This window comes from Doryrhamphus excisus, linkage group LG3, assembly GCF_037039965.1.
Source record: "Doryrhamphus excisus strain RoL-2023G ecotype Guam linkage group LG3, RoL_Dexc_Guam_v1.1, whole genome shotgun sequence".
Classification (NCBI taxonomy): domain Eukaryota; kingdom Metazoa; phylum Chordata; class Actinopteri; order Syngnathiformes; family Syngnathidae; genus Doryrhamphus; species Doryrhamphus excisus.
In genome coordinates this window covers 10,043,812-10,068,075 of record NC_136359.1, presented here as the reverse complement: position 1 = coordinate 10,068,075, position 24,264 = coordinate 10,043,812, and the positions used below count along the sequence as shown (strand labels likewise).

Sequence of the window (24,264 nt, the reverse complement as noted above, 5' to 3'; positions counted from 1 at the left end):
ATTTTAAGTTATGTACTTCTGGATGTGCTGTTATTATGTTCAATATACAAAGGGGCAATTTTGCACATATAGTATTTACATCTAATATAAATGTATATTATATAGCTAAAAACCATAAAAGACGTGATGAAAAATTTATTTGTATTATTCCATATACTTGCACAGAGGCTGTCCTAATGTGACGTCACATCCAAGTCAGCCAATCAGGAGAGTCGAAAGACGGAAGTGCATGACTGTGTGCCGATGTCAATGGACTTCACACTGCATACCTTACTCTCAGCTCTTGCAGTGTATACATGCGTGCAAAATATAGTACTTTATGTAGCACTTTAGCACAGCGGGCTAATGTTTGACGCCCCGAGCGAACTTTGTTTGAGATGAAGACACTAATTGTGGGAGTGGGTGGGTAAGTAGGAATGTGTCGACGTCTGTGTGAGTGCTAGTTTTCCTGTATATATTTATTGGTGATGGAAGAAATAGGCATGCCAACGTTTCTATTTGAAAGTGTTGGTGTTAGTGAAGGAAAGCAGCATATGACAAGCATGTGATTGAATGCATACCAACTAAACAAGGGTGTTGACTTTTTTGCATTAGTTGTGTGCTTTTCTACTTCAGGATGACCAATGGAGGAAAATCCACTCTTTCCAAAAGTCTAAAGGAGAAGATCCCCAACAGCTGCATCATTGCACAGGATTCATTCTTTAAGGCAGGGGTCTCAAACTCAATTTACTTGGGGGCCATTGGAGCTAGGGTCTGGGTGAGATTTGGCCGCATCAGGTTTTCCAAAAAAAAAACCCAAAAAACGCATTTATTAAAAACAAAAAATTAAAAAAAACTTCGCTTTGGTTGCAATTTTCTACAATAAAAGCTCTGATAAAACATTCCACTGTTCTCAAATATCTTTATTTTTATTTTTCCACACAAAATAAGATGAAAAATAAATAAACAAATCAAGAATAAAGAAAACCAATCAATCAGTAATAAATAAATAAATAAAATAATAATAATAAAACGGCAAATAATAAAAACTTAAGAAACCACATATAGTTGGTGGGTAGACAAATTATTTTTTTCAGATTAAAATTAACAAAGCATTATTAGAGTCCTGTAGACATGACAAAACACAACTATAGTCACATTTATACTTTATTTACAACATATTGCGCAACTGCAGGGTCTTGAGACACATGCTAACTCTCAAACTAGAGAGCTAGTGACCTAAACGGTAGCCTTAAAGTTATTTCCTTTAAACTTAAATAGCCAAAAACTTACCACTTCCACACGGATAGTTAATATTAACAGTCATTTAACTTTTAACATGAACATTAATCAAACGTAATAATTTTTTCTGGGTACATGATACCATACAGCATCCATATCAAACTTGCGCGGGCCACACTAACATTAAACTTTCATATCAAGGCGGGAGCCTCAAACTAGTGTCATGCAGGCCACATTTGGCCCGCAGGCCACGTGTTTGAGACCCCTGCTTTAAGGTAAGATGCTTTTCTTCCTCACATCAACATGAGTTACAGTGAAAGCGTGCTCATAGTGCCTTTCTCCAGGATGATTCGGTGGTACCAGTGGACAGTAACGGCTTCAAGCAGTATGACAGTAAGAACACGTGTGTTCAACAATGCGCTTGATGAAAGCATGTCAGATACCTACAGTGTATGATGATGTCTCAGTAACGCCCAACGCAAAATAATCAGAATATGTTCTTGTGATGTCATCCAGCACTTGACGCCCTCCACATGGACATCATGATGAGCGAGGTTGACGCCTGGCAAAGAGATCCAGAGACCATCGTTAAGAATATAGATCCGGCTCCAGAGAAGACGATACCATCGTCACCAGATGATGTGTTTGTGCTGATAGTGGAAGGCTTCCTCATATTCAATCACAGGTAAGCAAGGACACCAATCACGACTGTACTGCTGGATTGATTGTGTACAGTGATTATAGAAAGTGAACACACCAACTTGTGAAAATCGATACAATAAACACAAACATTTAAATTATTGTTTTTAGCGTCTTTGAGGACCAATTGCCTGTTTTTTCTTTTTTTTTTTTTTACATTTAAATGTAAAAATGTAACACCTTTTTGCATCTTGTAATAGATAACCTAATTTTAATGACTAAATAAAAATTAGTGCACATCTGACAACCTGCATGAATTTGACATATTCAGCATGCAATTTGACTCCATGCTTCATTGCTTTCCATTATCAACGCGTGTACTCACGTTTGATATACTATATAATAAATATAATTTTGTTTGCAGAGCATTGAATGAGCTCATGGATAAAAGGTACTTCCTGGAAATACCTTATGACACCTGCAAGGAGAGACGAAGGTGAGACTCAGTCCTTTTTTCATCCGTTATTTGATGTAACTTTTCACATTTAAACATCCGCTGCTTGCACAGTTTGAGGGTGTACAAACCGCCTGATCCTCCAGGCTACTTTGATGGACACGTGTGGCCCATGTACCTGAAGAACCGCCAGGAGATTGAGGGCACGGCCACGGGAATCTGTATTTATCCTCGATACATGTTCTTGTTTTTATCTATTTGTGTGGCATCTTAAAACCTGTTTGTGTGGCAGTGTTTTTGGATGGACTCAAGTCAAAGGAGGATCTGCTAGCCACTGTTTATCAGGATGTTTGTGTGGAAATGAAGAGGCTCAAATGTAAGCTCCCGCTAGATTTCCATTTATCAGTATGTTCAATTATGGGAGGCAGATTCTTAAATCATGGTTGTTCCATTCATTCATTCTTTCATTTTCTACCGCTTATCCTCACGAGAGTCCCCTGTGGTGCCCCAATCACAGGGCACATATAGACAAACAACCACACTCACATTAATACCTGTGGACAATTTGGAGTCACCAAATAAGTACCTGTAGAAAACCCACGCGTGCACGGGGAGAACATGCAAACTCCACACAGAGATAGCCGAGGGTGGGATTGAACTCAGGTCTCCTAGCTGTGTCTCTGCACGCTAACCACTCGACAACCGTGCAGCCTCTCTGCAGTGATTACAGTTGTCAACAAAGAATGACAGGAGTGTAATGGTTACTACAGTGGTATTATTTCATGTCTACATGTCTCTAATAATGGTAAAGATTATATTTAGAAAGTCACAAACTTTCAAACTTTTTCTATGCTCAAACTATAAAAATGTTCAATTTATTAATATTGAATCCTACTTCCCAGAATTTCACTTATGGCATTCAGGTGTGGAACCAATTAACCATGCTAAACAAGTGATGAAGTATACATTTTTGCACATGATCCAGTCATTGTTTGATTTTCTTTACAGATTCAGACTGTAAACTATAAACGGTGAACTGGAAGAGCTCCGATCCCATGGAGTCAGTTGCTTGGAGTTGATGTGCACCTAAACGGACCAAACTAACTTGCCATAATGTGTTTTTAGATAGCGGTCACTGTGAAGATGTAATGTGTGACACTTTGTTTTTAGCTAACCTGAGTTCTCATTTTGTTGTTTGCCACATCATGTCTTTGTTTTAGCCAATATGTCTGATTATAGCCATATATAGAAATTGTCAGAAAATGAATAGTCAGAAAATGTCATTAAACTCATGATTAAATGTTGAAATAAAGTTGTATGTTTGTGTGGAAGAAATGTCATACTATTATGAGAATAAAAATAAATTATATTAGGAAAAAGCAGTAAAATGATCGTACTATTGTAAAGTTATTAACAAAGAAACAACAACTGATTGTGAAAATCAATCAAAATGTGATTTAACAGTTAAAAACACATAAAGGATGTAGCCCCTCTGAATCATATGAATAATAAACAATGATTGATCGTACTCCTTCTTTGTTGTATTACCTTATGTAACTGATATTATTATTTCACCCCCAAAAGTCTAGTCATGATTAATTCAACGTAGAAAAAACAATATTTAATTGAAAAAGTAGCTGTGAGCATGTGACTGGTCACGTGTGAAAGTCTCACTTCCGTGTTTCCACAGATTCAAAGTTTAACAGACTCGTTGACTCTCTCTAAACGGACTTTTGTTCTTTTGTCCTGGAACAAAAATGAGATCGGGCTTCTTTGTGTGTGTGCTTTTTGTCTGTGGATGTTGTCCTCACCTGACGAAGCAGACTCCGCTCAAGAAGAACATTGTCAATGACAGACCTGTTATTGGTACGTAAAGCTGCGCTCAATCGGCAATATTTCAGATCCAACTCATGGCACTATTTTTTCCCAGACGCTGTAAACGCGACACGGAGTAGATGAACAAAGGTTTTGTTTGTGAAAATATATATTTTTTGTGTTTGTCTGTTTGACTTCCTGTTCTTTGTCAGCCCTATAAAGTTTGCCTAGCAACAAGTGACCAAGCAAACATCTGGGGCAGTTTTTAAATGTAAAAAAAAAAAATTGCTCAAAAGTCTCAAAATAATAAAATACTTATAATATAATAAATAAAATAAATAAAAAACATAAAAGCAAAACAATCTAATTTTAAATAAAAGTCTAATCAATAATAAAAATGTAAAATTTTAAATGGTATGGTAAATGGTAAAAAATGTAAAAACACAAAACTTCAAAAGTGTCAAAATTATTAAATAATTTAAAAATAAAAATTACATTAAAGTAAAAAATCTGATTTAAATAATAGTGTACAAAATAATAGAAATAAATACAAATATAATGACTTAAATAAAAGTCACAACTTTATGACCACTATGGGTCCCAGGTTGAGACTAGTTGGGCACCATTAGCTTTATTATTATTATTATTATTATTATTATTATTATTATTATTATTATTATTATTATTATTATTATTATTATTATTATTATTATTATTATTGACCTATATTGGATTGGAATCTTTCCAATCAACTTCCTCATACTGAATACTTGAATAGGAAAGTGTCTCAAGACTTCTGACTCATACTTTAAAAATATACGTGTGGCACTTTGTATAAAAATAACATAAAATATAATTAAAAACAAAATGAAGTGGCGGATAACATAATTTTGCTGCCTCTCTTGTGTCCTGCAGGTATTTTGACTCAGATAGTTTCAGACGCTGCGATGAAACCATACGGTAGCACCTACATACCCTCTTCTTATGTCAAGTACATTGAGTCTGCGGGAAGCAGAGTCATGCCCATCAAGTCAGTTTTCAGCCATTAAATTAAGATTTAAGAACATTTTAACTACTACTAACTCAATGTTTTTGTTTAACCGTCACACAGATTAACTCTTCCTACTGCAGAGTATGACAGCATCTTCAGGAGGATCAATGGGTATAAGAACCAACAGACTGTGTTATAGTTTACATACATTCTCTACATTAATTGGGATTGTTGTTCCAGCCTCCTACTCATTGGTGGAGCCTCTGATTTGGAAACATCTGACTTTGCAAGGGTGTCAAAGATATTTTATCAGCTTGCTATGAAGGTTTGTGCTGTGGAGCTTTAAAAGTGACTATATACGGAACAATGACAAACCATGAGAGCAAACATTGCAGATCAAATAAATCAGGACAGTGTGTGTGTTTCAGGCCAATGACGCTGGAGACTTCTTCCCAATATGGGGTACATGCTTGGGAATGCAGCTGCTTACTGTCCTGGTCGCTGGGCAAAATCTTCTGACTACAGCCACAGCTGAGAATGTGGCCTTGCCTCTCAACTTGACAGCAGGTTGTCATTCTATTGTGTTATTATGCTCATTTATTAACGCATTATGCGACGTAGATAGGGTGGATACTGTACAGGATGTGTTTATGGGTCGCTGTGCTGTATTCTACCACTTGGGGGCAGCAGAGAAAATAATGAGTCACAGTTCTTATACTGTAACAAATATGTCCACGCATTAGGTAGACATGCACAGATTAACTAATAAATAAATACTATAAAGTTTATACATATGTACGGCGGTCAAGTGGTTAGCGCACAGACCTCACAGGTAGGAGACCAGGGTTCAATTCCACCCTCGGCCATCTCTGTGTGGAGTTTGCATGTTCTCCCCATGCATGCGTGGGTTTTCTCCGGGTACTCCGGTTTCCTCCCACATTACAAAAACATGCTAGGTTAATTGGCGACTAAAAATTTTCCATAGGTATGAATGTGAGTGTGAATGGTTGTTTGTCTATATGTGCCCTGTGATTGGCTGGCAACCAGTCCAGGGTGTACCCCGCCTCTCGCCCCAAGACAGCTGGGATAGGCTCCAGCACCCTTGTGACCCTCGTGAGGAAAAGCGGTAGAAAATGAATGAATGAATAACTAGTCACAATAGTTATGAAAATGTGTACTAGTTTATGGTTGTATATATTTAGATTATTTTTAAAACGTTACATTTTAAATATATTTTATATATAAGTTTGTACTTGCATGAACAATTTAAATATCTTAACATGTATAAATGTATAATAACAAATGTTAATAATGCAATAGCTTCTTTAATTACTGTTTGTGTACCATTTGCAGCATTTCTTGCTTTTCAACTGTATTAAAGAGCAGCATTTCTTTTCCAATTTAGGAAAGTAAAAATAATACAAACTGTAGTAAGTGATTTCAGACCTTTCACAATGTACATGCAACACTAAAATACTAATGATGTCTTTCTAAATTAGTTTGCATGGACGTACTCTCAACCTACATCAGTTTATACAATATGTGAAACTCCTGATTGGTCTGGTACGTAATCATAATATTAGAAAGACAGCTCTGAGTCTAACTGTCAATATGCTGCAACTCTTGAATTAGACCTCATTGGACTGTGTAGGGCTGTTAAATGAATTGTCCGAATAATTGAGCTTGAATTTTCCCTCACAGCAGCCTACTCCAGTAGGATGTTTGAGGGCTTCCCTGATGAGCTAATGAAGGCCCTGCAAAGAGAACCTCTCACTGGTAATTTTCACCACTATGGACTCACAGTGAAGGTAGGCTCCACTGTGACACAGTAACTGCACATTCAACTTTTGTTGATTTGAGAAATCCTCTGATTGTATATAACTCTGGGAAAAACTGTTGATTTTGTTAATACTTGGGTTGTTTATATTGTTTATTTTTCTATATTGTCTATTTTGTACTGCTTAACTGACTCTGTACTCTTGCTGCTGTGCAATGCAAATTTCCCCACTGAGGGACGAATAAAGGCATATCTTAATCTTAATCTTAATGTTAATCTGATTAATCTCCTTGTGATTAACATGTCGTCCTGCAGGCCTTCAAGCAAAATGAGAAGCTGCAAGGATTCTTCACAGTAATGTCTACAAACATTGCTGAAAATGGAGTTCCCTTTCTCTCAACTATTGAAGGTTAGCAAAAATGTACTTTTCATCTCAATTACCAGTGCATGGTACGGACAAAAAATTGTTGAGACACAGGTACTGTAAATTTATTGCAATGGCAGGCAAGCGATACCCCTTCTACGGGGTCCAGTGGCACCCGGAGGTGAATCGTTTTCAGTGGGACAGCACACGGAACTTTCCACACTTGCTTCACGCCGTCCAGCTGTCGTCGCTCCTGGCAGAGTTTTTCGTCAATGAAGGTTGTCATTAACTAGCTAACTGCTAATCAGGCGATGAGTGCTGCAACTTACAGTTACATGTAGCACAAACTATATATAACATTGGTTACGTTAATCACACCGCAAGTCTCTTATTTCTGCTTTTTTCTTCTTCTTCTTCTCAGGGAGGAAAAGTTTGCATGATTTTGATGACTCTAAAGAGGAGCCCTTTGCACTGATTTACAACTACACGCCTGTTTTTGCTGGAAACTTCAGCGGCTATGAGCAAATCTATTTCTTCTAAAGTGCTGTCTTGCAACTGTTGTGATAAGGGTGACATTTCACAAGGCGGACGAGTCACACAGGGTCACCAAGATGTCTTTTGCAGATGTTATGCTAAGGGAGTCTGTTTTATGGGTAAAATCAAACCCAGCAATGTTACAATGTATTCCCCGTCAAAGCATTATTATTTCATGCTATCCAATGATGTAAAAATAATAATAATACTCAAGGTATTAATTTCACAGTTGGTTTATTATTGGAGTCGTAGTTTGCAGTGGTGTAGAACAGCACATTCATTCATTCATTCATTTTCTATCGCTTATCCTCACAAGGGTCGCGGGGGTGCTGGAGCCTATCCCAGCTGTCTTCGGGCGAGAGGCGAGGTACACCCCGGACTGGTCGCCAGCCAATCACAGGGCACATATAGACAAACAACCATTCACACTCACATTCATACCTATGGACAATTTGGAGTCGCCAATTAACCTAGCATGTTTTTGGAATGTGGGAGGAAACCGGAGTACCCGGAGAAAACCCACGCATGCACGGGGAGAACATGCAAACTCCACACAGAGATGGTCAAGGGTGGAATTGAACCTTAGTCTCCTAGCTTAGAACAGCACAGTATCTTAAATATCAGCATAAAAAGGTGATATCAGTTGATATTGATATCAGATTTTTTTCCAGAACATGAAAAACGATATTTTAAAAAATGCTGTATACAACACATAGTATATGTTCATTCCACCACAGGAGATATGTCATGTTACACATATCGGTATTGGCTGATATCGGTATCGGTTGGACGATATCGGTTTTCAGCAAAAAAAAAACAACATGGCTAACTAGTTAGCCTCCTATTTATTTGTGCTAAACTTAAAGCGTTTCTAACAGAATGGACAAAATAAGAAGCCACAAACATACCACTTCCACACATAAAGGGAGGAGAACTTTTTTCACTCTATCATGTTGGACATGCTGATATAAGATGACATAATCTAAGGTAATGCCTCATCAATGTAACATTATTGAGGCCTAGAGAACAGAAGACTACATATAACTTGTCTTTTGGTGTTTTTTGTACTAATAATAGACCATAGTCAACCACAAAACAGCGATCAATTATTATTCATTAATATTTTTAAAAAACATGATGTAGCGAGGGATGACCGTAATAGCATTTATGATAATAACTATGCCATTGTCACATTTTGTTTTCTATGCCATTATTTTTGTATCTCTTCTTTCCTGTGTTTGCCTTTTTTGTTTTTCAAAGCCAAGTCATATTGATGTGCAACTCTTATGCCTTTGACCTTGTGGTACCACCATAATCTCCCCCCCCCCCCCCCCCCCCCCCCCCCCGGTTTCCTGGTTTTATTTATCTTTTGCTGCTCATTTTTTATTTCCGCTTGTTGAGCACTTTTTCCTTGATTTTTGATTAAAATGATCTTCTATGCATCCACTACTTTCTACAGTGTCTTCATCTTGGGAACCAGCCCACTTCGGCACATGACTAAAATAAAATAAATAATAAATTAAAAATATATATATTAGGAAAGTAGGAAGTGAACAAATGTAACAGTTACTGATTGTAAAAGTACCAGATGGCTTTGCTTCTTCCTACTCCTTTTGGACATGTGGAACTGTGAACTGATTATGGGATGCACTCAATTGTAATCTGATGCTCAAATGAAATAAAACGATAACCATTACTCAATCATATAATGATTTTTTGGGGGGGATACAGAATGGGTAGAAAGGTTCACGGGGGTTACCGTCCAGGATCCCCCTGCTTTTTTTTCTTACTTTAACTATTTATTTTTTTTGACTCTGTGGAGGGAGGAGGACCTGCCCCTGGCTACTCATCGATACGATACGTCTGTGGTATCGGGAACAATAGTACAATTTTAGTCAGGATTATCCAGTAAAGAAAAGGTGAGTGGACAATCACGGATGTCGGGAAACACTCTGCCTCCAGTCAGCCGATGTGCACATTGGTCCCCACCCACGTCACGATGGTGTGTGTGTGTGGGTGGGTGCTGTAAAGGCGGTGATCTACTTTGTCTTCTCTCCCACAGATGCTGCTGGGCTCGCCTCACTGTGATGACGAAAAACACAAGCAGGGCAGCAGAAGCGTGGATGAAGCCGAGGATGCAATGTGGATCATGTGTTTGTCGTCTTCATCTGCTACGTTCGGTGATGACCTCATCTTGACTGTCTAGTTTAGCGTCCCCCCACCCCACCCCCGGCCACTTTCTTGAGGTCAACCACCAGCTTGTTTGCAAACAAGACTCGGATCCTGCAAGGAAGACTTCCCCCCACCCTTGATGCATTGATGCAACCGTTTCAGTGGTGCAACGGTAAGCAACCTTTTTCACTGCGCCTACATTCATTATCTTCTGCATGATTTGAATGCATGAAAAACACATGCAAGGCAGCATCCTTATTGCATGGGACAACTCCTCCATTGTCTATTTTACTACATGCTAATGTCAAACAAAGTCAAACCCCCCTGTTACCGCGTTGGCAATGGTGATAAATGATGATGGATTACAGCTAGTTTCCCTCTTTTTGGGCTGCAGCTATCTCCTTGCTCGTGCTACTGCTGCTGTTTTGGACAAGAACAATTACTCCCTTTGTGCTGCTCAACTCCCCTCCTGTTTGGAGGAGAAATAGTGCAAAGTATCAAAGAATGACATTCTGCAGGGAGGGGAAAATAGAGTCTCAAATGTTGTTGTATTATGGATCATCGCTGGTGGGTTTATATATAAAAAATGATCCGAATTTCATTCATTCATTCATTTTCTACCGCTTTTCCTCACAAGGGTCGCGGGTCCAAATTTCATAAATTGTAAAAAAGCTAAAATAGTAATTTTCTATAAAAGTTCCGAACTGAAGTAAAATGTTATATAGCTAGATAGCCTTTAGACAAAGAGTTATTCCTGTTCTTGTTCTTGCTCATCCTTGTGGACTTGTTGCTAGGCAGAATTCAAAGGGCTCCATTATAACAGCCCGCCCCGCCAATGAAAATGTCTTAAAAATAAGTGAGTCAAATACTTTGTGACGCCCTAGAAAACTTTACTAATCAACTAGCTGGAGCTGTTGGATCAACAGAATTGTTCCTATTCTTGAAAACCTGTGAAAAAAGGCCCACAGAGGTCAACTTTGTTTCATTGATTCATTCATTTTCTACCGCTTTTCCTCACAAGGGTCGCAGGGGTGCTGGAGCCTATCCCAGCTGTCTTTGGGCGAGAGGCGGGGTACACCCTGGACTGGTCACCAGCCAATCACAGGGCACATATAGACAAACAACCATTCACACTCACATATACCTATGGACAATTTGGAGTCACCAATTAACCTATGTAATTAACCTAACCACTGGACCGTCAACTTTATTTATGCAGCATCAATTTGCTACAGAGATGATGTCAAAGAGATGAGGAAAGACACCACAATAGAAGGAATCTAAACAAAAATAAGGCTATCATTTATTTTATGATTGAAGCACTGCTCTGTATTAACTGCAAAATACTATACACATATGTATTATATTCATTCATTCATTCATTTTCTACCACTTATCCTCACAAGGGTCACAGGGGTGCTGGAGCCTATCCCAGCTGTCTTCTGGGACTGGTCGCCAGCCAATCACAGGGCACATATCGACAAACAACCATTCACACTCACTGCATTTTGTTGCCCTGTACCAGTGACATGAGCAATAACAATAAAGCTGAATCTAATCTAATCTAATTCATACCTATGGACAATATGGAGTGGCCAATTAACCTAGCATGTTTTTGGAATGTGGGAGGAAACCGGAGTACCCGGAGAAAACCCACGCATGCACGGGGAGAACATGCAAACTCCACACAGAGATGGCCGAGGGTGGAATTGTACTCAGGTCTCCTAGCTCCAAGTGAGTAGCAAGATAATTGTGTTTTGCCAACAGTCGTGGTTGGTGTTAGCATCATCATCAGGTGCTACATGACTCCTGCCGAGCTGCGGTTCATTGAGGAGAGCATGAATTCCAACATGTACTATGACATTGTGTAGCAGAATGTGTGTTACCAGCTGCAGAGCTGCACTGTGTATGACGGCGTCATGTTTATGACAACACATATAATGTTGTCATGTTATCCTGTCATGGTTTGGCCTCAATCGACTTTTTTTAAAAATATAAAAACATAGCAGCTCCAGCAGGCTTGAATGATCCCCCTCCTTTTCTTCCTCCTCCTTCTTCTTCTGTCTCATGTGAACTGTTGAATATTTGATGCAAAGTTCTGTCTTTAGAGCAAGCAGTACCAGCAGATTTGTGCGTAAATAGGACAAAACCCCACCAGAAGCTGTCAAAGACGCTATCAAATCACAGAGGGGCTTTCCTAACGTATGTCCAGCAGGCAAAATTATATTAAATTGTTTTTATTTTTGGCAACATGTCTTCAGTATACCAATATATAGGTCAGTGGTCCTGCAACAACATAATAGCACATACAGTACATAGCTGTCTGTGTTCAGTGCATACAAAGGTGGAGGAGGAGGATGTGTGCACTCATGCATTTGGACATTCGTAGGATAGGATGAACATGCAGTACACTTGAATGCAAATGACCTAGATTTGCTCAGTGTGTGTGTGTGTGTGTGTGTGTGTGTGTGTGCAGGAGCTTTGCAGGTGTCATCAGCTAGTGCTACTTCCCTGCCTCCACATCGTCTAAAAAGCAGATAAATACTGTCTATATTTGCCGTGAAGTCATTTCGCAACAGAACTTGACCGCCAAGCCGTTGATGAGTTCTGATTAATAGAGCATCAGTGTTCATTCACACAGAGTGGAACAGAGAGGCGTCCGTTATTGATCATCTCAGGCTTCAATTTTAAACTGCAAGGTGGGAGACAAATGTCACTAGAAATGTCATCGTGTTACTTTTTTGGCGGGGGGGATTCTGCGATCGATGGAAAAAGTAAGCCCAGAGAAAACAATAACTGTTATGGAGAAATAAGATTGGTAAAGGTCGCCATCCTGACATCCATCACCATATATTCTTTGCTAGTTTTAAAATGAGTCATCTGTCTGTGAAATTATGTCTTCCTCTTACCTTTATGTGTCAAATGGGGTACCCCACAAGTCCCTTCTCAGTCCACTTTTGTTCTTCACTAGCTCTCCAAAGGGTTTATTCATTTATTATTGACAGAAATAGAAAGTGGGGTTCTGCAGTTGTTCGGAGGTCCTCTGGAACACTTGGGAGTATGACCAATCACAGCGGAGTTAGCGGGCCATGGGTGGGATAAATTAAAACAGACCGCATTGGAATTACAGCTGGAATTCTGGAATGTGTGTGTTATTGTGTGTAGCTGCACTATAGGAGCCCACAACTCAATAAAAAGGGCCGCCTTGTAGTTTAGTTTTCAGAAAAATATATTTGTAAGGGTGCTTCTTTTGGGAAATGTTCACTCTTTTGTGTGCAACAGTCTTAACTTCCTGTCTGAAATGGAGTACCCCAGGGTTCCCTTCTAGGTTAATTATCATTTTCCGTATACGGTACATGAATAATCTCTATGAGAATATACACAAACATCTATCCATACATTTAATAATGCTTACATGTACTTCAATCATCCATTTATGTACACAGCCATCCATTCAGTCATACAATAAATGTATTGATCCATACAGTAAATAGCCTTTGCATTTAAATTATATGGACTAAACCATGCAGACCTTTCAATGCACACACAAAAGGTTCGTTCTATGACCAAGTGTGTAATTATTGCTGATGCAGATATAGCAAGCAGATTACTTTTGTTGCACATCACAATGCCCCCGTTTGTTATTCCGTCGTCAGCAGCCTCCTGCAGCTCTCTCTTCCTGTAACCTTGGCGATAACAAGGATGATGATGTCTTACGGTGGTCAAACCCGCAGGAGTTGTGCATCAAAGTATGATGAGACAAAGAAGGGCGCCTTTAATGGAAGCACCATCTGTTTGCTGTGGAGTTGTTGACTTCAGCTCAAAACTTGAAAACAATGGACTGTTGTGCTCTCAGAGGGAGTTTAGTGTGGGTTAAAGTGTACACAATGATAAGTTGAATTTATTTTTTAAAAAAACCTCTTCATTCACCCAATGTGGTGCTGTAGTTCTAGTCATATGACAGTCAAGTAACTGGGAGTGTAAATCATTTACGGTGATGTGCAGCAACAACTGCAGTCTTTTACAGCATGTGGAGGAATTTTTGCCCATTCATCTTTGCAGAATTGTTGTAATTGTTGTCACATTGGAGGGTTTTCCAGCCTTTGTAAGGTCATGCCACAGCATCTCAGTCGGATTCAGATCAGGGCCCCATTTCACGAAGCAGTTTCAACCAACTCTGAGTCTAACCCTGAACTCTGAGTTGATCTACTCTGAGACAGGAAACTCTGAGTTACGGGTTTCAGAACAGGTGATTTCATTTGGTTCAATCAACACAGAGTTTGTTCACTCTGAGTTAAGCGCGTGCACCACGACTTTAAAAAGCCCTCATCAATGGAGCCCCGTTCCCTCGATTCACCATGGGTGACCATGTAGTTGGTCTACATTTCTCATCAAATGTCTTTACACTTAAGACACCACAGAAAAAGTAACTGGTTTTCAGGCAATTCTCACTTGTTTCACGCACATTTTCAATTGAAATAAGTAGAAATAACAAACTTGCTCCACTGACAGATTTTTCAAATTATTTTTTTAAGTGAAATGTGATTGAAACATGTGAACATTGTCTAAAAACAATTTACTTTTAGGTGTGATTTGAAATTAGACATTTTGACGAGAAATAAGACAAATATTGTTGGTATGATTTTGAGTTTTTGCAGTTTGATGCAGTCTGACATTCAATCTACCTGCACATTGATGCTGTGAATGGATTTTCTGTTCACATAGTCTCCTTCATTTTCTGAAGGAGCAACGATGGGAATGTGCGTCCCATCGATGCACCCTATCACACCAGGGAATCCTAAAAGAAATGAAAATGACAAATCCCAGTGTGAGGTTGCAGCACCATGTCATTAACTGAATATGATTTATAATCATACATTTTAACTGATTTCTACATTCACCTGCAATTCTGTGGAATTCCTTCTTGATGACCCCCACGGGTTTATGTCCCGGGAACACAACGAAGGAGTTGATTCGTCTTTTTAGTGCTAGGGACACTTTCCTCACAGCTCTGCAGACGGTGGCCTTGCTAATGTTTTCTGCATCACCTATATCAGGGGTGCTCATTAAGTCGATCGCGATCTACCGGTCGATCGCGGAGGTGGTACTGGTCGATCGCTGGTCGATCGCGGCGTGACATTAAAAAAATATCATCCTAGCATCAATGCCGTCACTTGATTGATATACAGGGCAGCCATTCAGATGACAACTGAATGTTGCCCTTCGGGTGACCAATCAAATCAAACAACGTCTCTAAGTGCAGCAGAACTTACGGTGTCAGCCTATCATCCATCCCCGTTACTTGATTGACATACAGGACAACCAATCAGATGACAACTGAATTTTGACCTTTAGGTCACCACTCATGCGTAAACAACGATGCAAAGTGCTAAGCTAGTCGGCGAATTGCGTCAGACTTTAAGCCCTCGCCAAAGTTGAAGTAGCTGGACCAAGTAAAGAGGCAAAAACATATCACTTCCATACGGAATGGGAGGTGGACTTTTTTTTTCACAATGTCTTTTTCGAGGTGCGTTTGCCTGGCTAACCTGGCTAACCTGGCTAACCTGGCTAACCTGGCTAACCTGGCTAACCTGGCTAACCTGGCTAACCTGGCTAACCTGGCTAACCTGGCTATCAGCAGCTACTGTCCGGACTATGCATCCCTGGCTGATTCAATTCAGTGCAAGTCATCAAAGTAAACTCAGGTAATTACAAAAAATGTTCATAGTTAATTATGTGTGTGTTTGCAATATTGGCTCATTTGGTTATGTAAGGTACATCAACATACATTGTACGTACAAATAATCCTCAATACATTTGAAAATAAATAGATGTTTTGCATTTTTGTAGTGGGTAGATCATTTTGACTCGGTCATTTTAAAAGTAGCTCGCATGCTGAAAAAGTGTGAGCACCCCTGACCTATATTATATAAAAAACTTCCATTGGCAAAAAAACGAAGAGCAATACACAGAATCTGGGTGGATGACAGTGGACGTCCACGGTTGGTGATGTTTTGAATGTCCTGACGGATGAGATTATGGATGTAAGTGATGGATGGTGAAGTGAAGCGGTACCGTTCGAAAAGAAAATTATCTGGAAATGATAGCGTGTCCAATCTCGGCCTGTGGATAACTTCCCTACGAATACGGAGCTCTCTTCTGAGTAGTAGTGCCTCTTCGTCTGCAGGGTCTTCTACAAACGGACATGCCATGGTTCAAAAAACAATGCGACACACAGCACACCTTGAAGAAAAACGACCAAACTGGCTTTAAACACGCGCGACAATGAATGAATCACACCGTGTGTAGCGTAAGAGGGCAGAGACAGAAAGAAACTCGAGGTTCATTGAAGAAAACCCGGTCCCGACCAGGTTATGTTCACAGAGTCTGTTGCCATAGTAACTGACACCGAGGTTAAGTTACCTCTCTCTGTGAAACAGGCTGGAGTTTCCCTCATTTCAGGGTTAACATACTCAGAGTTTTCACTAAACCTGCTTCGTGAAATGGGGCCCCAGGACTTTGGCTAGGCCACTCCCAAGTCTTTGTTTTTATTTTTCTTCAGCCATTCAGAGGTGGACCTGCTGGTGTGTTTTGGGTCATTGTCCTGCTGCAGAGTTTGCTTCAGCTTGAGGTCCCTGACAGACATTCTCCTTCAGGATTTTTGGTTCCATTTATCACATTTAGCAGCAAAACAGACCCAGACTATCACACTACCACCACCATATTTTACTGTTGGTATGATTTTTTTCTGAAATGCGGTGTTACATTTACGCAATGGGACACACACTTTCCAAAAAGTTAAACTTTTGTCTCTCTTGACCACATTCATCCTCTACCGCTTATCCTCACGAGGGTCGCGGGGCCTATCCCAGCTGTCTTCAAGCAGTGGGGTACACCCTGGACTGGTCGCCAGCCAATCACAGGGCACATATAGACAAACAACCATTCACACTCAAATTCATACCTATGGACAATTAACCTAGGATGTTTTTGGAATGTGGCAGGAAGCCGGAGTACCCGGGGAAAACCCATGAGAACATGCAAGCTCCACACACACAGGGATAGCCGAGGGCGGAATTGAACTCGGGTCTCCTAGCCGGGAGGTCTGCGCGCTAACCACTCATTCACCGTGCAGCCCCTCTTTGACCACATAGTTTTATTAACAAATATGTTGGACAACAGCAACAGAACCAATGTTGTAGTAGCGGCAAGGAGCAAGCTGCTCATCCAGCGTTAATAGAACTGATGAGTTCATTGTAAACAATAGTACAGCAAGTAGAACGCATATGGAGTGTCACAACAACAGAAGAGTAGTGCATCCGACATTTTAAAGCGCATGCAGAGGTAGATGGTTTTGTAGGTATGCACCGAATGAAACGTTTGAAGTGGTTGTCTCTCTGTCTCCTCTCACAGGCTGCTTCTGTGGTCTGACTCAGGACTATTCCAACAAGTCGTGCACCATGCCTCCCATCACCTTCCAAGACCTGCCTCTAAACATCTACATGGTCATATTTGGAACGGGCATCTTTGTTTTCATCCTCAGCCTCATCTTCTGCTGCTACTTCATCAGGTGAGGACACATGATGGGATTTAAAACGCTGAACTCTGCAGACTCCCAAATGAACTGCAGGGAACGTTTTTGTTTGAAAGGCAGGATGTGAGGCAACGGGAAGTGTTTGCCGCAATGTCAGTGTTTGTAGCAGGAGAGTGGGAGTACAACAATTGGGGAACACCTGCAGTTTGGTCTAACAAACCTCAAGGCTGCTGTACATATTAGATAAGTTTGCTATTTAAGAGTAAGCCCCTTCTCTTCAACTGCTGGTCAATTGTGTGTGTCATCCTCCTTTTACCCCCCCCCCCCAAAAAAGCCCCTTTTGTTGAGAGCATTTAATCATGACTCATAGGCAGTGACTCACTTCCTGTGTCCACATTAACATGCTGAAGGTAGTGCAGGGTAGGAGTGCGACTGAAGCTTCATTTATGGAGCTTGATTCATCTGATGAATGTGCAGAGATGAATGCCTCTCTTTGTCGGGGAGGGGGTGCTTTCCTGTTATCCCCTCCCTGCCTGCCCCACTCCTAAAGGCTCCTTCCCAATCAAGCATATCCTGCGTGGTTTGTGGTGGGAGACCCAAAGACAAAAAGAAGTCAAAAGAAGCCTTTATGTATTTCTCTGTAGAATCCCCCCTTCCTTTTAACGTTTGACATACATTGAAGCATACAGGATCATCTCAGCCTCACATTCAAGCACCAAGTGAGGGTACCTACACCAGAAATTTAAATTAATGATGGGCATTTAAGTAAATATCCATGACGACAGGCAGCGAACATTGAATCCAAGTGGGCCATGTTCTGTGTCTCCTTATGGAGGCGGCGGATCGGAGGCGGTAATGGCGGTATTCCCAGAACTCATCGGTAGACATCAGTGGGGAATGACTTCCGCACGGCTTAGAAGAGATTTTAGACTATCATCCGCCATCCCAAGAAGGGGAAGCAGTACACTGTCAACACCGTATATATACGTATTTGCCAGTCTAGATCTGTTTTTGGACTTGGTGAAGGGATTCATCCATGTTCCTTGAGGAATCCTGTGGGGAGTATTCCAGGAGTATGGGGTACTGGACTAATTCAGGTGGTTTGGTCTCCTTATGAGAGAGCTTGGTCTGCATTACCAGTAATAAGCTTGACTTGTTTGCAGTGAGTGTTGGATTCCGCCAGGGCTGCCCTTTGTCATCCCTTCTGTTCATTACTTTTATGGACAGAATTTTTATCATCCAGGGCGTTGAGGGGCTCCGGCTGCAGGATTGGGTCTCTGCTTGTTGCAGATGATGTAGTGATACTGGCTTCATCGGGCCATGACCTTAAACTCTCACTGACTCAGCTGGTATGAGAATCAGCTCGTCCAAGTCCGCTGAGTCCATGGTTTTTGCTCGGAAAAGGGTGGAGTGCCATCTTCAGGTTGGTGAGGAGATCCTGAGTTCAAGTACCCCGGAACTCAAGGTCAACAAGAGTGATTTGGACTACTGTCACCTAAGGTCATGAGCTTTGGGTAGTGACCGAAAGGACAAGTATGGTGGCTGGGCTCTCCCTTAGAGATAAGGTGAGAAGCACTGTCATCTGGGGGAGTCTTGGAGTGGAACCGCTGCTCTTCCGCATTGAAAAAGGGTGCCAGAGGAGGTGGCTTGAGCATTTGGTCAGGATGCCTTCAGGACGCCTCCCTGGGGAGGTGTTCAGGTCACATCCGACTGGTAACTATGTTCATTTATCCACTCATTTTCTACCGCTTATCCTCACGAGGGTCGCGGGGGTGCTGGAGCCTATTCCAGTTGTCTTCGGGCGAGAGGCGGGGTACACCCTGGACTGGTCGCCAGCCAATCACAGGGCACATATAGACAAACAACCATTCACACTCACATTCATACCTATGGACAATTTGGAGTCGCCAATTAACCTAGCATGTTTTTGGAATGTGGGAGGAAACCGGAGTACCCGGAGAAAACCCATGCATGCACAGGGAGAACATGCAAACTCCACACAAGCCAAAGGTGGAATTGAACTCGGGTCGCCTAGCTGTGAGGCCTGTGCGCTAACCACCTGTCCACCATACAGCCCATATTATATATTAACATTATTAATCGAAATGCCGGTTAGAATAAAAACTGTTTAATATTGATGAGCTTTAGTGTTTTTTGTTTTTTTATGTGATTCCCCGCGTACAATGTTTCACACAGTAAGAGCTGGTCAATGGAGACCCAGGTTTAAATTCTTGCACACAATAGCTGAAGAAACGTCCATCATTCTCCCCCTTTAACCCACTTCTCGTGTTTCCCTCTGCATGGGAAACCTGCACACATGTGAAAGCTGCATCCTCACATTGTTCCTCGTGAAGGTTTTTGCTCGCAGCAATTAGCGCAAACAATAAACCAAATGTCATAAACAACTCAATAATTGTTATTTCCATTCTTGAAACGGTCACTCAGCGACATGTGACTTTGGTTTGGTATTCAATCCAGTGAGGCCTGACAAAATCCCTGACAAAATCCCAGACGGTGACAGACTAGGGTGTGTGTGTGTATTTAGTTGTGCAAAAATAACTGCTTGAACAGACACAGCTTGCGCTGTGATAAGCATGTCGACATTGTTGCCTTTGTGGGCGCTGAAGGGATTCCAAATAGAGGGACGAATCATTGGTTTGTATTTGTCATCATTGAAAAAGATGGGCATGACTCTTCATTACACTGGTTCACACATTTTTGGATAAAAGTGGCTAAATCTGGTTTATTTTGATGGGATGAATTGAAAATCAATTGATAACCGCGCATTGATCACCATCACTACTTTTGTTCCGGAAGTATTTTGCTTGTAGACCAGTGAGTGATCAGAGAGCATTGGACCCTTGAACAACCTTGGTTTCAGCAGGGTGTCCCAAAATAAGACAAATATTTCCCAACAAAACAGAAAAAGGCGGCTCGTCTTACATTTGCAGAGATTCAAACATGCAAATCAACGGGTGGCATCAAACGACTTCTCCACAAAGGGAGCTGCAGCTTTTCTTACAGTCACTCACACACCTAAAACAACAATTGTTGCTGATTTGAAGATAATGGTGATCAATGAAGCAGAGCCATAAAACAACTGTTGAGCAGCTAAGATATATGATATGCCGTCATCCCTCGCTACATCGAGGTTTGAATACCGCTGCCTCACTCTATCACGTTTTTTTCATTAATAAATGATCGCTGTTTTGTGGCTATCTATGGTCCATTATTAGTCAATAAGTATTGAAATACTAGTTATATGTAGTATTCTGGCCATTAGACTGCAGAAATGACACAAAGCATTGATGAAACATGACATTAGATCATGATAGAGTGAAACAAAGTTCTCCTATTCCGTGTGGAAGTGGTACGTTTTTGGCTTCTTATTTTGTCTTTCTTCCCTACTTTGTTCAAAACACTTTCTTAGGTATACAATAAATAAAATGGAGGCTAACTCGTTAACTCGCTAGCATGCTGTACATGCATCGCTGCAGTGATCCCATAGCCTGTGCTTTATCAATGTGATGTAAACAATGAATAATAGGCTAATAATATGGCTATAGGGGTGTTATTTTGTGTCTACAGGACTCCAACAGTGGTAAATAAAGATGCTTTCAATGCTCTAACTCCAAATACATATATTCAATTTATTAACATTGAATCCTACTTTAGTGAAATTCAGTAAACCACGGTTGGGTCTGGGTCGGCATATTTTTGACTTTACCAATATTTAGTAATGTTTTTGTCAATTGTTCCTTAGCAAACTCCGACACCAAGCCCAGAGTGAGCGGTTTGGATACAAAGAGGTAGGTCTGAAGAACAACACATCAACACATCCAAATACTGTATCGTCTACATTTACTGACATTTCAGCACGATTTTTCCTCTGTGTGTCTCTGCAGGTGGTTTTAAAAGGAGATCCCAAAAGGTTGAATCTGCATGGGGTAAGAATGTGCATGTACATTTCCCTGCCTGTGCTTTATTTCCACGTGGGAACACTTCTTTGCAAAACAATGTAAATGTCAAAAGGCTGAGCGTGCTGTCTGTCACTCACACAGCAGACGTGCGCCGTGTGTCTGGAGGACTTTAAAGTGAAAGACGAGCTGGGAGTGTTGCCATGCCAACACGCTTTCCATCGAAAGTGAGTACATGACAAGGGCAGGTTGTATTTCAAATCACACTTGTCGTTTTCCTTATACAAGCATGTTCCATCAAGGGTAAATAATGGCCCGTCAAACAAACAAGGCTCTCTTTGCATATTCCTCGACTTAGGTGACCTCCATTGTTGTGCCACGGCTATTAAAAACTCATCAAACAGCTTCCTTTATTATTTTGGCAAGGTCGTTTAGTTTGGGTCAATTTCAGTTCCGCTGCAAATGATTAAAAATAGCCCCTTTGTCTCCTTATGCTGGGGGACGTTTTCCAGCAAGTATCATTTTTTTGGGCTTCTCTAAGACTTGTATTGACTCTGGCCACAAGATAGAGTACAAGGTATACTTACACCAGCATTATAAGAGCCAACAAAATCACCCTTTGATGGATTTTCACGTAACATCAAATGTACTGTTATTGTGTAATGTTTATTTTTGTGGTTGACATGAGCATACCTAAAATATAAACATACTGCGATGAGAAGAGACACCACACATGCACTCAAACAAGCATCACATGTGTTTACCAACCGATGTCCGAGTGACTGACATCCGCCCATGTGTCCGCCCCTGCAGGTGTCTTGTCAAGTGGCTGGAGGTTCGATGCGTCTGCCCCATGTGCAATAAACCCATTGCCGGCCCCCCTGAGCAGCACCACAGCATCGGTACCCTGCTGGATGAACTGGTGTAACCTAGCAACCGCATCCCACCTTGGCTGTAGTGATGGTAGCCACCGGCAGGATGGAAGGACCAGTGTTTGGCTGCTACGAGGACACCATAAGAGCACTTTGGGGCTGGCTAACCACCCAGAAAAAGACTCTGCTGAGGGATGCTGTTGCCTAGCAACCCAACCCTGAGATGGCAACACGGCGGCACCTTCTTGATAATCTTCAACCACCCACACGTCCCTGCTCCACCAGTTTTCTTTCCACATCTCCCTCTTCACATATCTTCAGTTCCTTCCAGTGAGGTCAACAGCTTTTTTTTCTTTCTTTACAGCCAGGAGGGTTCTATTGACTCCCGTGAGAAAGTTGAGGCATTTACACGAGTGTACATCCGTGTTATTTGAAGAAGATGAGAGCAAAGCACTGTAGCAAGGACATGGCAAATTTGATCAAACGTGGATAATATTTTCTGAAAGGCCATTTGACTTCAACTACAAATCACACACATACACACTAATTCATAGTGTTTTAATCAATGCCCATTTTAACCCTTTATAGTGCAAGGCACCATATTTGCTAAGTCAAAGAGGCATCACTATTAACCTTGTGATCTTTCCCAATCAATCGGCAAATGATGATTATGATTATACATCTATAAAATAATACAAATAAATAATTACATCATCACATACAAATTTTTAAAATATATGTACAGGAAATTATATGAAATCAACAAATAATATATGATCATTTCATAAATATTAAATATAATTCTAAAGATTATGAACTGATATCATAATTACATTTTTTAAACTATATACAATAATTGTATATATGGTTGAAAATGCCATATAAAGGGTTAATACCACTAGTGTTGTACATTTACTGTCCCCCCATATGTTTTTATTGTGTTAACGCACACCCACTGACCACAACATCACCTGCAAAATCTAATGAGATCCAATTCAAGAGCTAATCAGAAATTATAATAATATAATAATAGATAATAATGCTTTAATTTAACAATATACTTATTATTGTGCGCTGGTCTTGTGCTGGTAGCAGCCAGTGGTGTAGAACTGCACTGTGTCACATGTCGCTAAATATTAAAATATTAGTAATAGCTGCGAGTATGATGCAGTACAGCTGTAATTTCACACACCACTGCATACTACAACTACAATAATACATAAAACTGCCTCATTATCCAGGCTAGGTTTTTACAGCTTTTTGGATCTCGTTAGATTGTGCCTGTTGCACCCAGAAATACCCCACTGCAAGAGTTGTGCTGTTCCATGTTGAAGTATTTTGAAGATTAATGCACTTTGTGTTCATATAAAAGACCATATCAGCTCGCTGGGATGACGTGGCTGCAAAGTCTGCAGTATTTTGTGACATTAATGTTGGTGCTTCTATACATTCTGTACATTCCACTGCTGTTTTTTAACTAAAGAGTTGAAAGTGAAAAGCAAAACACTGCCTGACCTGAGCACAAATCTCACAAAAGCACATTGATAATAATATTAAGAAAAAACGCCAAACAAGTTCCACATTTTTGTAAACTAACTGATGTAAATAAACGGAATCAACAATAAGTCTACTTGTCTTGTTTGTTGACGTCTTCATCTGCAGTGTACATGTGGCGCCACCCTCAGGTCAGATCTGGTACAAAAATTATTTAGTATTATCCAAATCGCTTCTGTTTTGTGCGAGCTTATTTCTATTTTGTTTTACATGATCTGTAATATATTCCAACGAATGTCCTAGGTTGCAATTTGGAATTTATGAATATTTTTATTTACGTATAAACCCTGCTCAAGCACCCAGTAATAATAATACTATTTTTGATAATATTATTAATATTATTATTATTAATGATAATTTATTATTATACCATGACGTGTATACACATGACAACCCTCACAAACAAACAAAAATATCATA

The 24,264-nt window shown here is 40.5% G+C and overlaps 3 protein-coding genes across 7 annotated transcripts; all 3 read left to right on the top strand.

The window, feature by feature from the left end:
- Positions 1–204: 204 nt before the first annotated feature.
- nmrk1 (nicotinamide riboside kinase 1) lies at positions 205–3,796 on the top strand. Of its 3 annotated transcripts, none has more exons than XM_058070847.2 (8): positions 205–406; positions 616–706; positions 1,566–1,614; positions 1,738–1,906; positions 2,285–2,356; positions 2,429–2,535; positions 2,607–2,690; positions 3,323–3,796. In XM_058070847.2, exons 1-8 carry the CDS (start codon positions 378–380, stop codon positions 3,340–3,342), a joined length of 621 nt encoding a protein of 206 aa, XP_057926830.2. In that variant the 5' UTR covers positions 205–377; the 3' UTR covers positions 3,343–3,796. The 3 variants fall into 3 exon arrangements, with proteins under 3 accessions (XP_057926830.2, XP_057926831.2, XP_078645423.1); XM_058070848.2 differs by having other exon boundaries at positions 1,566–1,624; XM_078789297.1 differs by having other exon boundaries at positions 616–1,624.
- A 187-nt stretch (positions 3,797–3,983) lies between these two features.
- LOC131128187 (gamma-glutamyl hydrolase) lies at positions 3,984–9,094 on the top strand. Of its 2 annotated transcripts, none has more exons than XM_058070802.2 (9): positions 3,984–4,180; positions 5,045–5,159; positions 5,241–5,291; positions 5,361–5,445; positions 5,549–5,687; positions 6,825–6,928; positions 7,213–7,306; positions 7,402–7,539; positions 7,683–9,094. In XM_058070802.2, the coding sequence occupies exons 1-9, from the start codon at positions 4,072–4,074 to the stop codon at positions 7,799–7,801; spliced, it is 954 nt and encodes a 317-aa protein (XP_057926785.2). In that variant the 5' UTR covers positions 3,984–4,071; the 3' UTR covers positions 7,802–9,094. The 2 variants fall into 2 exon arrangements, with proteins under 2 accessions (XP_057926785.2, XP_057926784.2); XM_058070801.2 differs by having other exon boundaries at positions 6,822–6,928.
- Positions 9,095–9,762: 668 nt separating this feature from the next.
- On the top strand, positions 9,763–23,904 carry rnf122 (ring finger protein 122). Of its 2 annotated transcripts, none has more exons than XM_058071800.2 (6): positions 9,763–10,139; positions 17,381–17,537; positions 21,265–21,310; positions 21,407–21,448; positions 21,566–21,645; positions 22,232–23,904. In XM_058071800.2, the coding sequence occupies exons 1-6, from the start codon at positions 10,115–10,117 to the stop codon at positions 22,344–22,346; spliced, it is 465 nt and encodes a 154-aa protein (XP_057927783.1). In that variant the 5' UTR covers positions 9,763–10,114; the 3' UTR covers positions 22,347–23,904. The 2 variants fall into 2 exon arrangements, with proteins under 2 accessions (XP_057927783.1, XP_057927782.1); XM_058071799.2 differs by having other exon boundaries at positions 9,767–10,139; positions 21,563–21,645.
- The last annotated feature ends 360 nt before the right edge of the window (positions 23,905–24,264 follow it).

Bases quoted from the DNA above. Each gene is read 5' to 3' on its own strand.
- rnf122 (XM_058071799.2), top strand. From the start codon at position 10,115: ATGCAACCGTTTCAGTGGTGCAACG. The intron at 10,140-17,380 runs GTAAGCAACCTT...CTCCTCTCACAG, and splicing joins ACCGTTTCAGTGGTGCAACG to GCTGCTTCTGTGGTCTGACT. The intron at 21,311-21,406 runs GTAGGTCTGAAG...GTGTCTCTGCAG, and splicing joins AGCGGTTTGGATACAAAGAG to GTGGTTTTAAAAGGAGATCC.
- nmrk1 (XM_058070847.2), top strand. From the start codon at position 378: ATGAAGACACTAATTGTGGGAGTGGGTGG. The intron at 407-615 runs GTAAGTAGGAAT...TTTCTACTTCAG, and splicing joins CTAATTGTGGGAGTGGGTGG to GATGACCAATGGAGGAAAAT. The intron at 1,615-1,737 runs GTAAGAACACGT...GATGTCATCCAG, and splicing joins CGGCTTCAAGCAGTATGACA to CACTTGACGCCCTCCACATG.
- LOC131128187 (XM_058070801.2), top strand. From the start codon at position 4,072: ATGAGATCGGGCTTCTTTGTGTGTGTGCTTTTTGTCTGTGGATGTTGT. The intron at 4,181-5,044 runs GTACGTAAAGCT...TGTGTCCTGCAG, and splicing joins CAATGACAGACCTGTTATTG to GTATTTTGACTCAGATAGTT. The intron at 5,688-6,821 runs GTTGTCATTCTA...TTTCCCTCACAG, and splicing joins GCCTCTCAACTTGACAGCAG to CAGCCTACTCCAGTAGGATG.